Here is a 13,025-nt window from a genome sequence, read left to right as displayed (position 1 = left end):
TCAAAGAACCCTTTGCATGCTTAAAGGGCTCTTTGCACCATGAAAATGTTTTTCAGATTGATGGAGAATGTGCTATAGATGGTTCTGTATAGAACCTTTTTTGAAAATGGTTCTATATAGCACCCAAAAGGGTTCTTCTATTGTTACAATTTCAAGCTTGTAACAATAGAAGAACCCTTTTGGGTGCTATATAAACCCCTTTTTTTTTTAAAATGTTCTGTATAGAACCATCTATAGCACATTCATGCACATTTTCCATCAATCTCAAGAACACTTTCATGATGCAGAGAGCCCTTTAAGCATGCAAAGGGTTCTTTGAGTGTTCATGGTTCTATACAGAACCATTGTCTTTACTAAAGAACCCTTGAAGAACCATCTTTTTTTAAAGGTGTGCAAATAAATGTCTGAACATATTCAGACTGAGGAGTACATTCAGGGCTCACTTTGAGGGGGATTGCAAGGGCGTGCCAATCCCCCCATAAAAAACAACAACAACATACAAACAAACAAACAAATAAACAAACAATAAACTTACCTAGTGTAGAAACCCATCCCACTTTCCATCCCCAATATTTTAATTTTATCTACACATAAAGTTACCTGTCAGTGTATCAGTAATTCTTCATATCAACAAGATATGAAGCAAATCTAGAACTTTGTTCTAGGTGAACAAACAGGTTTTAATTAGCAGAAGCATATCGCTGTTGGCAGAACAGAACCTTGTATCTCCAAAATAGTAACTTTACAGAAGAAGGAAAAAACCTACCTCACTTTTAATGTAAGTCAATGGAACCAGACTTTTTCCCAGGTTATTTTGGGTTGTGGTTCCATTCATCGTGAAATATACACACAATGTAACGGGCAACAGGCACTTTCACAATTTGTCAAAAACTGAAAATCAACGAAAAAAAAAATGGAGAAATGAGGTTTTGTCCCAACAACAGCGATAAACTGCTTAGGGAATGGAAATTCACCAGGAGGGCCCACTAGAAGAGAAATAACATTAAATAAAAACACTGTAATAACTGAGTGATAGTGTATTAGTGTACCAAATGGCTGATTAAAATTTCATATTGTATTTGAATTTCCATTCTGGGCTCAATATTGCTTATAAGATTCAAAAACAGGAACATTGCCATTGTACATATTACATTTTAAAGGCGATAGAGATTATATACGTGATCATATTAGATCACAGGCAGAAGCAGAAGGCAGTGTTTAATGTTTCAGTTCGTGGAGCACCAGGCCTTCTCTTTCTTTTATTTTTAAGAGTTAGAAGTGATCTAAGCTGTGTTTATACATGTGCAGCTGAAAAGAATATGCAGCCAGTATGACGTTTATACGACACTCTTAAACAAGAATCATCATGAAAGGTTCTTTGGGTTGAAAATGTACATGAATGTGCTTTAGACGGATAGAACAAGAAGGAGAAAGAGAGGGAATACAACAGGGAGCAGAAGAGAGGAGAACCAGAACAAGAAGGAGAAAGAGAGGGAATACAACAGGGAGCAGAAGAGAGGAGAACCAGAACAAGAAGGAGAAAGAGAGGGAATACAACAGGGAGCAGAAGAGAGGAGAACCAGAACAAGAAGGAGAAAGAGAGGGAATACAACAGGGAGCAGAAGAGAGGAGAACCAGAACAAGAAGGAGGAAGAGAGAGAATACAACAGGGAGGAAAAGAGAGGAGAATCAGAAAGAGAGGGAATACAACAGGGAGGAGAAGAGAGGAGAATCAGAACAAGGAGAAAGAGAGGGAATACAATGGAGGAGAAGAGAAGAGAATCAGAACAAGAAGGAGAAAGAGAGAGAATACAACAGGGAGGAAAAGAGAAGAGAATCAAAACAAGAAGGAGAAAGAGGGAATACAACAGGGAGGAAAAGAGAGGAGAATCAGAAAGAGAGGGAATACAACAGGGAGGAAAAGAGAAGAGAATCAGAACAAGAAGGAGAAAGAGAGAGAATACAACAGGGAGGAAAAGAGAAGAGAATCAAAACAAGAAGGAGAAAGAGAGAGAATACAACAGGGAGGAAAAGAGAGGAGAACCAGAACAAGAAGGAGAAAGAGAGGGAATACAACAGGGAGGAAAAGAGAGGAGAATCAGAAAGAGAGGGAATACAACAGGGAAGAGAAGAGAGGAGAATCTGAACAAGAAGGAGAGAGAGAGAAAATACAACAGGGAGGAGAAGAGAGGAGAACCAGAACAAGAAGGAGAAAGAGAGAGAATACAACAGGGAGGAGAAGAGGAGAATCAGAACAAGAAGGAGAAAGAGAGGGAATACAACAGGGAAGAGAAGAGAGGAGAATCAGAACAAGAAGGAGAAAGAGAGGGAATACAACAGGGAGCAGAAGAGAGGAGAACCAGAACAAGAAGGAGAAAGAGAGGGAATACAACAGGGAGCAGAAGAGAGGAGAACCAGAACAAGAAGGAGAAAGAGAGAGAATACAACAGGGAGGAAAAGAGAGGAGAATCAGAAAGAGAGGGAATACAACAGGGAGGAGAAGAGAGGAGAATCAGAACAAGGAGAAAGAGAGGGAATACAATGGAGGAGAAGAGAAGAGAATCAGAACAAGAAGGAGAAAGAGAGAGAATACAACAGGGAGAAAAAGAGAAGAGAATCAGAACAAGAAGGAGAAAGAGAGGGAATACAACAGGGAGGAAAAGAGAAGAGAATCAGAACAAGAAGGAGAAAGAGAGAGAATACAACAGGGAGGAAAAGAGAAGAGAATCAGAACAAGAAGGAGAAAGAGAGGGAATACAACAGGGAGGAGAAAAGAGGAGAATCAGAACAAGAAGGAGAAAGAGAGAGAATACAACAGGGAGGAAAAGAGAGGAGAATCAAAACAAGAAGGAGAAAGAGAGAGAATACAACAGAGAGGAGAAGAGAGGAGAATCAGAACAAGAAGGAGAGAGAGAGAATACAACAGGGAGGAGAAAAGAGGAGAATCAGAACAAGAAGGAGAGAGAGAGGGAATACAACAGGGAGGAGAAGAGAGGAGAATCAGAACAAGAAGGAGAAAGAGAGGGAATACAACAGAGAGGAGAATACTGTAAAGAAAAGTTCTTATTTTACAGAAAATAACTACATTTTTATAATAGTTTTCTGTACTAGTTAGTAGTTTTTTTAATTGTATTCATAACTCTGTAAAATTACAGACAATATCTGTAATTTAACAACCTAATTGTTATTTAAAGATTATGCCAATAGTGACAAATTACACTTATTTCTTATATTTTTAATGGAAAAAATACTACATTTTTTATACCGTATTTGTCTACTTTTTAAAAATTAAAGAGAGAGAATACAACAGGGAGAAAAAGAGAGGAGAATCAGAACAAGAAGGAGAAAGAGAGGGAATACAACAGGGAGCAGAAGAGAGGAGAACCAGAACAAGAAGAAAGAGAGGGAATACAATGGAGGAGAAGAGAAGAGAATCAGAACAAGAAGGAGAAAGAGAGAGAATACAACAGGGAGGAAAAGAGAAGAGAATCAGAACAAGAAGGAGAAAGAGAGGGAATACAACAGGGAGCAGAAGAGAGGAGAACCAGAACAAGAAGGAGAAAGAGAGGGAATACAACAGGGAGCATAAGAGAGGAGAAACCAGAACAAGAAGGAGAAAGAGAGGGAATACAACAGGGAGCAGAAGAGAGGAGAACCAGAACAAGAAGGAGAAAGAGAGGGAATACAACAGGGAGCAGAAGAGAGGAGAATCAGAACAAGAAGGAGAAAGAGAGGGAATACAATGGAGGAGAAGAGAAGAGAATCAGAACAAGAAGGAGAAAGAGAGAGAATACAACAGGGAGGAAAAGAGAAGAGAATCAAAACAAGAAGGAGAAAGAGAGGGAATACAACAGGGAGCATAAGAGAGGAGAACCAGAACAAGAAGGAGAAAGAGAGGGAATACAACAGGGAGCAGAAGAGAGGAGAACCAGAACAAGAAGGAGAAAGAGAGGGAATACAACAGGGAGCAGAAGAGAGGAGAACCAGAACAAGAAGGAGAGAGAGAGAGAATACAACAGGGAGGAGAATACTGTAAAGAAAAGTTCTTATTTTACAGAAAATAACTACATTTTTATAATAGTTTTCTGTACTAGTTAGTAGTTTTTTTAATTGTATTCATAACTCTGTAAAATTACAGACAATATCTGTAATTTAACAACCCAATTGTTATTTAAGGATTATGCCAATAGTGACAAATTACACTTATTTCTTATATTTTTAATGGAAAAAATACTACATTTTTTATACTGTATTTGTCTACTTTTTAAAAATTACATACAAATTCATGTAAAATGACTAATTTTACATAATTATATGTAATTAAATATGTAGCACATTATATAAAGCTTTATGTCCATATTAACAATTGAATGTTTTTTTTTCTTTGTATTTTTTAAGGTAAATCTTATTAGTTTTATATTTTTGTGTACTTTTACATTCAAAATCTGCTATTCTGGATTCAAATATAATGCAGTCTTTTTTAAGAGTACAGCACTACACTGCTGTCAAGGTTTCAACTTTCAGGCATGTTGTGGCTCTGGCCACACCCAGTTAGTGATGTCACAGGGAGTAAAAGCACATACTTGCCAATTAATCTGACAAAAGTAAAACTAGTACAGGAAAAGTCTCCTGCAAACACCTGGGATACACCTGGGATACCACAGCAATAGCCTAGCAACTCCTTAGGAAACACCTGGGATACCACAGCAATAGCCTAGCAACTCCTTAGCAAACACCTGGGATGCCACAGCAATAGCCTAGCAACTCCTTAGCAAACACCTGGGATGCCACAGCAATAGCCTAGCAACACCTTAGTAAACACCTGGGATACCACAACAACAGCCTAGCAACACCTTAGCAAACTCCTGGGATACCACAGCAATAGCCTAGCAACTGCTTAGCAAACACCTGGGATACCACAGCAATAGCCTAGCAACACCTTAACAACCTCTGTCAAGGTTTCAACTTTCAGGCATGTTGTGGCTCTGGCCACACCCAGTTAGTGATGTCACAGGGAGTAAAAGCACATACTTGCCAATTAATCTGACAAAAGTAAAACTAGTACAGGAAAAGTCAGGAATACAATGCATTGCAATAGACCAGGCAAGTAGTAGCAGAAGCAAGAATGAAGCCCTTTAGAGCAACAACAGGCAAGTTTCAACCTCAAGACTGTGAACAAGAAGGAAGGAGCAACAGCCTAGCAACACCTTAGCAAACACCTGGGATACCACAGCAATAGCCTAGCAACACCTTAGTAAACACCTGGGATACCACAGCAATAGCCTAGCAACTCCTTAGCAAACACCTGGAATATCATAGCAATAGCCTAGCATCACTTTAGCAAACACCTGGGATACCACACCAATAGCCTAGCAGCTGCTTAGCAAACACCTGGTATACCACAGCAATAGCCTAGCAGCACCTTAGCAAACACCTGGGATACCACAGCAATAGCCTAGCAACACCTTAACAACCTCTGTTGATACCATAGCAACTGCTTAGGAACCACCTGGAATATCATAGCAATGGCCAAACAACACCTTAGCCTCAACCTGGGATACCATAGCAATGGCTTAGCAACACCTTAGCAACCACCTGGGACATTATAGAATCAGCCTAACAGCACCTTAGCAACCACTTGGGATACCATAGCAATGACTTTATCAAATGTGCAAATTTACTTGTATATTTAGTTTATGGGTCACTCTAAATGTGTTTTCTATCTATCCACTGGAGTCACTGGTGTTACTGATACTCATTGGTGTTGCACATAAAAAAGGAAACACCAGAGACATTTTAATGAACAATGCATTTTACTAAACGGCTGCTACAGAGCATCAAACCACATGTTGTCAATCATGGAATATCCACTAAAATATGTAATTTAATCCATTTGTAATCTATTTTTTCACAATTACCTCAGAATAAAGTCGGTCGCACCAGTGACTTCAGCTAAAAGCTTCATATGAAATCATGAGCTAAAAGAGAAAATCTCTGATAACTGAAAGACACAGTGGACTCACCATGTGCTTTTCTTCATAGATCCTCAGAAAACAGGTAAAAGGAAGTCAAGTGATGTCATCAGTGTGACTTTTATTTCAAAATAAGAGATTTGTTGTTCCGTGGTAACACCAGTGACACGACTCCTGGGGACAACAACTTTCATTATATATTTTATAAAATTTGTTTGCCATTTGTTTTCTTCATGTCATTTAATTCCATAGTCATGTATAGATAATTGTAGTTAAAATTGCAGAAAAATGTGTTATTTAGCAAACACCTCACCCTTCACACATGACTGTGAGGACAACCACTTCTGTGGTGCTTGGAATTCTATATGATTGATTTAAAAACCAATATTGCTAAATTGAGGCACAAGAAGGTGTAACTGTTAAAATAACTTATTGTTTCATATTAAAATATAAATAAGTTGTAACCCTAACAGTGTAATATATCTGTAAACACTAGGGACACAAAAATGGACGTTTGTGTAGAATGACACTTATACATTACTTTAAAAAAAATATATACATTTACTTTATAGCTTAGCTTAAAGTACTGAACACAAAATGTAACTTTCTTACTAAATAACCGTTTTTGTTGTTGTTGTTGTTTATTGGGTCTATACATTATGTGTATATGTATCCAAATGTATGGTGCTGTATAAAAGCTGAGAGCATGAATGAAACAAAATACTAAATAAATGAACAAGTCCAGCAGATTTGCGCGTTAACCTACGTTTTCCGCTAGATGGCAGTGTCGTGGCGTTTAAGAAAAGGCAGCAGCTCGTTTGAAAGGTTTTAATCCAGCGCTGCACTGCTCTGCTGCCCTGAGGACGCATTTACCAACAACCCACACAGCATTTCAGCTCTGAGGCTTCTTACTCAGTTGTTTATTGTTGTTTATTTCCCTGCCACCAGGTTTAAAATGGAAGCAGCTTTAACTTAAAACCTTTAAAAATGGTTTGAAGTACTTTATGCCAGGAGATCAGACGAACAGGTTCATTTTCTCACTGATTTTAAACTCATCTGAGTCGTGATGGTGAGTTTTGGTCAGTTAAGTCTCTCCGTGGTCGCTGTCCTTCACTGTGGTGCTGAAGCTCAACTCTGCTTCTGCAAACGCGCTTTTACTGGAGACATTGTTGTGATTAGGTTATATTTGTTTAACATTATGACTGAAACGTGTTACTGGTATTGGTATATAAGCATTAGTGGGATTATATATACACCGATCAGGCATAACATTATGACCACCTCCTTGTTTCTACGCTCATTGTCCATTTTATCAGCTCCACTTACTATATAGGTGCACTTTGTAGTTCTACAGTTACAGACTGTAGTCCATCTGTTTCTCTGCATACTTTGTTAGCCCCCTTTTACCCTGTTCTTCAGTGGTCAGGACCCCCGTGGACCCTCACAGAGCAGGTACTATTTGGGTGGTGGATCATTCTCAGCACTGCAGTAACACTAAGGTGGTGGTGGTGTGTTTGTGTGTGTTGCGCTGGTCTGAGTGGATCAGACACAGCAGTGCTGCTGGAGGTTTTAAACACCTCAGTGTCACTGCTGGACTGAGAACAGTCCACCAACCAAAAATATCCAGACAACAGCGTCCTGTGACCACTGATGAAGGACTAGAGGATGACCAACACAAACTGCGCTGCAGCAGATGAGCTATCGTCTCTGACTTTACATCTACAAGGTGGGCTGACCAGGTAGGAGTGTCTAATAGAGTGGACAGTGAGTGGACACAGTGTTAACTGTGTAAAACCTCCAGCAGCACTGCTGTGTCTGATCCACTCAGACCAGCACAACACACACTAACACACTAACACTCATTGTTAACAAATGGACAGTGAGCATAGAAACATGGTTCATAATGTTATGCCTGATCAGTGTAAATATAAAATATTAATAATTCATATATATATATATATATATATATATATATATATATATATTAATCAGTAACACCAATATAACACCTTAAGATGTCCTTAAGGTGTTATATTGGTGTTACTGATTTTGGGTTTATGGGTATTACATTGTCATATTGCTGGGTATTCATTATTAAGTCATTCCATTCGTATTACAGATGTACAAGACATTATATTTGGTGCTATAATTGTTATAATTGTTTCTAAATTACATTAAGAAATTATCTACAGTAAACCACAGCAGAGCTTTTATAGAGGCATTTTATATTCAGTTCACACAAGGAAATGGACAAGTTGCCCAGGACAAGTTAAATGCGCAAAAGCAATAATAGGCTGTGAATCTACTGGAAAGCCACTTATATCGGTCACATACTCGAACAGAACACACGGTTCTAGAGCCATTACGACAAAACGAGGCGTGGCGAGGTTTACAGAGCGCATTTATGCACTTTCAGACCACTGGAAAGTGAATTATTAATATTAAGTGGAATTAAAACGATCAAGAAGACGCAGTGAGAAACATTGCCTCCATGTTCTGCAAGGAGACTTCATCTATAAACAGTTTTAACTCGCGAGTCTTCAGCTTTTTATGAGCATGAGTCATTCTTTTTTTTCTGAATGAAACTAATAGAGTCTCAGGTTTTGGTCAGATGCGCTGTGATTAATGTTCTTTACACTGTTGTTTCTATTTTTTCTTCCTGTTTTTGCGCGTCACACCCTCGACCGCCCCCACTCTGGGTCAGTGCACGTCCGTTTTTAGACTCAGGACGCCGTGCGTCACTGACCCTTGGAGAGGAAGATGGGGAGAGAGAGAGAGAGAGAGAGAGAGAGAGAGAGAGAGAGAGCGAGAGAGAGAGAGAGAGAGAGAGAGAAACAAACAAACAAACACACAAGATCATTCGTGCCAACGGCTCTGGAAAAGGGGGGAGGGAAGGGCACACATTGACGTAGGCGTGATGCGCGCACGCGCCGAGAAAACACAGAGAGAGAGAGAGAGAGAGAGAGAGAGAGAGAGAGAGAGAGAGAGAGAGACCCACCCGGTCCGGAGTGCCACAGCTTTTTACGCGCTGGTGCGTAAAAGATGGAGAAGGAAAGACGCGCGAGAGAGAGTTGCATCTGCTGAGAAGGAGAGAGAGAGAGAGAGAGAGAGAGAGAGAGAGAGAGAGAGAGAGAGGACCGCACGAGCTCATCAGCATCATCAGCCTCCTCAGCCCCGAGCGGGATGAGAGGCGAAGGCGCGAGACTGAACAGCGAGCGAGCGAGCGAGAGACACTTTGGCAAACCGAAAGCGCGCAAAAGCGCGCGCCAGAAGCGTCCAGAAACGGGGACGAGAGCCCGAGATTCGAGGAAAGTTTCACTTTGTTGAGCGCGGACAGTGAGACGCGATGGAGTCCAGCAGCAACGGAGTGGCGACGAAGGTGCGCGAGGCCATGCGGGACCCAAAAAGGCAGAGGACGGTGATCCTGGTGATCGTGTGCGTGGCGCTGCTGTTGGACAACATGCTGTACATGGTGATCGTGCCCATCATCCCGGACTATCTGGCTGGGCTGGAGAGCGAGGCAGAGGCGGAGGCCAAAGCGCAGGCGCAGGCGCGCGGAAATGGCACAGGCGCGGGGCCGACGATTGCGCCGGTCAACCTGGACGTTAAAATCGGCGTGCTTTTCGCCTCCAAGGCCATTCTGCAGCTCGCGGTGAACCCCCTCTCCGGACCGTTCATCGACCGCGTGGGCTACGACGTGCCCTTACTCATCGGCCTCACAGTTATGTTCCTGTCCACGTGCGTCTTCGCGTTCGCCGAGAGCTATGGCACGCTGTTCGCCGCGCGCAGCCTGCAGGGTTTGGGCTCGGCGTTCGCGGACACTTCGGGAATCGCCATGATCGCCGATCGCTACGGCGATGAGGAGGCAGAACGCAGCCGCGCGCTCGGCCTCGCGCTCGCTTTCATCTCCTTTGGCAGCCTGGTGGCTCCGCCCTTCGGCGGGATTCTGTACGAGCTCGCCGGCAAGCGCGTGCCGTTCGTGGTTCTCGCGTGCGTGTGCCTGGCAGACGGCTGCCTGCTGCTCGCCGTGGTAAAGCCGTTTTCAAACCGCACCGCGCGCCAGAACGTGCCGGCCGGTGCGCCTCTCCACCGCCTGATCATGGACCCTTACATCGCCGTGGTGGCCGGCGCACTGACCGTCTGCAACATTCCACTGGCCTTCCTCGAGCCCACTATCGCCGGCTGGATGGAGGTCACCATGCGCGCCACCAAGTGGCAGATTGGCATGGCGTGGCTGCCTTCCTTCTTCCCACACGTGCTGGGCGTCTATGTGACCGTGAAGCTGGCCGCGCGCTACCCGAGCATGCAGTGGTTCTACGGCGCCGTGGGCATGCTGATCATCGGCGCCAGCTCGTGCGTGGTCCCCGCCTGCAAAACCTTCGCGCAGCTGATGTTGCCACTGTGTGGCATCTGCTTTGGGATCGCGCTCGTGGACACGGCGCTGCTGCCCACTCTCGCCTTCCTCGTGGACGTGCGCCACGCCTCCGTCTACGGCAGCGTCTACGCCATCGCGGACATCTCGTACTCCGTGGCCTACGCGCTGGGGCCCGTGGTGGCCGGCAACATCGTGCACACCATGGGCTTCGCGCAGCTCAACCTGGGCATGGGCCTCGCCAACGTGCTCTACGCGCCTGCCCTGCTGGCGCTGCGGCGCGTGTGCCAGGTCAAGCCCTCGCGCTCGGAGAGGCGCATACTGCTGGATGAGGAAGAGGAGGACGGGGGTGCGGGGCTTTACGACGCCATCAGGATGGAGGAGCCCAGGGCGAAGAGGAAGGGGCTCTGCGCGGACACCAACACTGCCAACAGCGAGACTTACAACACGTACCCTGCCAATGCCAACACGTACAGCACCAGCACCCCCAACACCTACACTGCCAACAACACCAACACCAACAACACAAACACTGCCAACACCAAGACCCCCAAGACCCCTAAAATCAGCACAAACACCAGGGCCACCACCACCACCCCACTCCCTGTAGATGGAAGCGGACTGGACGCAATGATCGCCAGCTCCAGGTCTCAGTCCGAGGAGGAGTCATCAGGACCTGAGTGCATTTAGCGGCTAGTTTCATTCCAAAACAAACAAACAAACAAACAAACAAACCCCAGACGAGTTGCCAATCATGCCGAGCTATACAATCCACTCATGAGTATGTGTGACTGTATCCATACGCAGGTAGGACCTCAGCTTTTGTGGGACATCAGGTAAAGAAAGCTTCTGCTTACTAATGTATTCCTTCTAATTACGCAAAAGGAAGTGCTGTTATTGTGATAACCACATTAGAAACGTAAACCAATTGCTTTGTCACCCATATGACCCAAAACAGCACATCACACTGAACTGAGCACACGTTGTCCACCCCATCATGACATGTGCATATATATTAAGGTAGACTTAATAAAGCCACAGCTATGACCAAACTTCTGACCAAACGCACTGATGTCCCATTTCATCTGACTCCACCCTGCCTGTGTCCTGCTTCGCCTTCCAGACAAGTAAAAATCTCCCACACCGAGCTGAACTCACTGAGCTGATCTGGGTTCACTGGAGTTCGTTCACTGCCGACTCTGTACCGCAGAGCATCGCGGGAGCCAAACAGCCGCTGTGTTTAGAAAAGCGCGTTAGTTCTGTTGTACAGTCAAATATACCGAAACGAAAGAAGATTTAAAAAAAAAGCTACAAGTCTATATTTCCATATAAGCAAATGTTATTTATTTTTCGTTTTGAGGAACTGAGTCTTTTCTTTATTGTTTGAAATAAATGTAATTGAATATTCAAATGTAAACACGTTTAGTTTATTGGAAGATGCTACCTTTTAAATACTGTAATATTATTCGTGTACATATGTAGGAATTTGTAAATTGATGTGAATCTGTGTGTCTATTTTGATTGTGTCCACGTGTGTGTGTGTGTGTGTGTGTGTGTGTGTGTGTGTGTGAGTGTGAGTGTGTGAATAAAGCGACACTGAATTGTAAAGACTTGTGTGATGTATAAGGTGTTGACGTCAGACCAAAACGGAACAGATACATTCTCATTTGAACGATGATAGTTTTGATAATAAAAAGTGGTTCAAAACTCAAGCTGGTGTCCGTGTTTTGTGGGTGAAATGCACAGCGACAGGGTTAAATAAATAAATAAATAAATAAATAAATAAATAGACAGACAGACAGACAGATATTTTTCTTCTTCATCATTTTTTTTTAGAAATGAATGAAGCTTAAGCTTCCAAAATAAATTAAAACATTTTTTTCCATGTATTTCTCATTCAGCTCATGACCTGAATCTGAGGGGAAGTGGAATATTGGAAAAAAATAAGCAAATTATACATTAAAAAATATCTGTTGCCTGATGTTTTGAAGTGTGTCTGAGAGAGAGAACCAGAGTGTGGTCAGTCTTTACTGTACACTCTTCACATTACCCCAAAAAAAGGTAAGAACAGTTTTTTAAAAAGGTTCTTTAAAGAACAATTTGCGACATGCACTCTCATTTTCAGCGTCTGTCTGGTTCAGTGAGTGTTCATGGTTCTCTGTGTAACTCCTGTCTTCACTAAAGAACCCTCGAAGAACTATTTTTTCTGGGTGTTGTCAATAAATGCGCGCGATAATAAAGTGAGACAGATACACGCACCAACATCACAGACCCACAGCAGCGTAGACACAGCATTACGAGCTGAAGGCGCTTTAGCTGGGTTTGAGGAGAGGTAGGTGAGGTTCGGACTGGGCTGGGTTACAGTGTGGTGAAATGGTTTTTCAGGGCTTTAAACTGGTTTTGGTAAGTTTGGATGGTTTTGAGAAAGTCAAGCTGAGTTCGGATAGATTTGAGTTTGAGTGGTTAAATGGGTTTAGACGGGTTTAGGTTCAGGTTCGGCTGAGGGTAAATGGTTCAGATGGGTTAGGTTTGGGTTTTGCTCACTTTGGTTTAAGCTGGTTAGGTCTGGGTTTATTTTAAGTTAAATGCGTTTAAACCAGATAGGTTTGGGTTTGGTTTAGTTTAAATAGGTTTAAACTTGGTTTAGTTGAAATTGGATAAGATTGGTTTGGGTTTCATTG

General features: G+C 42.9%; 1 protein-coding gene across 2 annotated transcripts; it reads left to right on the top strand.

Annotated features, from left to right (window-relative positions):
- The first annotated feature begins 9,080 nt into the window (after positions 1–9,080).
- On the top strand, positions 9,081–11,672 carry slc18a3b (solute carrier family 18 member 3b). Of its 2 annotated transcripts, XM_036571675.1 has the most exons (2): positions 9,081–10,748; positions 10,926–11,672. In XM_036571675.1, exons 1-2 carry the CDS (start codon positions 9,319–9,321, stop codon positions 11,032–11,034), a joined length of 1,539 nt encoding a protein of 512 aa, XP_036427568.1. In that variant the 5' UTR covers positions 9,081–9,318; the 3' UTR covers positions 11,035–11,672. The 2 variants fall into 2 exon arrangements, with proteins under 2 accessions (XP_036427568.1, XP_036427567.1); XM_036571674.1 differs by having other exon boundaries at positions 9,081–11,672.
- Positions 11,673–13,025: the final 1,353 nt, after the last annotated feature.

Source organism: Colossoma macropomum, unplaced genomic scaffold, assembly GCF_904425465.1.
Source record: "Colossoma macropomum unplaced genomic scaffold, Colossoma_macropomum, whole genome shotgun sequence".
Lineage (NCBI taxonomy): Eukaryota > Metazoa > Chordata > Actinopteri > Characiformes > Serrasalmidae > Colossoma > Colossoma macropomum.
This window is presented reverse-complemented; position numbering and strand designations above follow the sequence as displayed.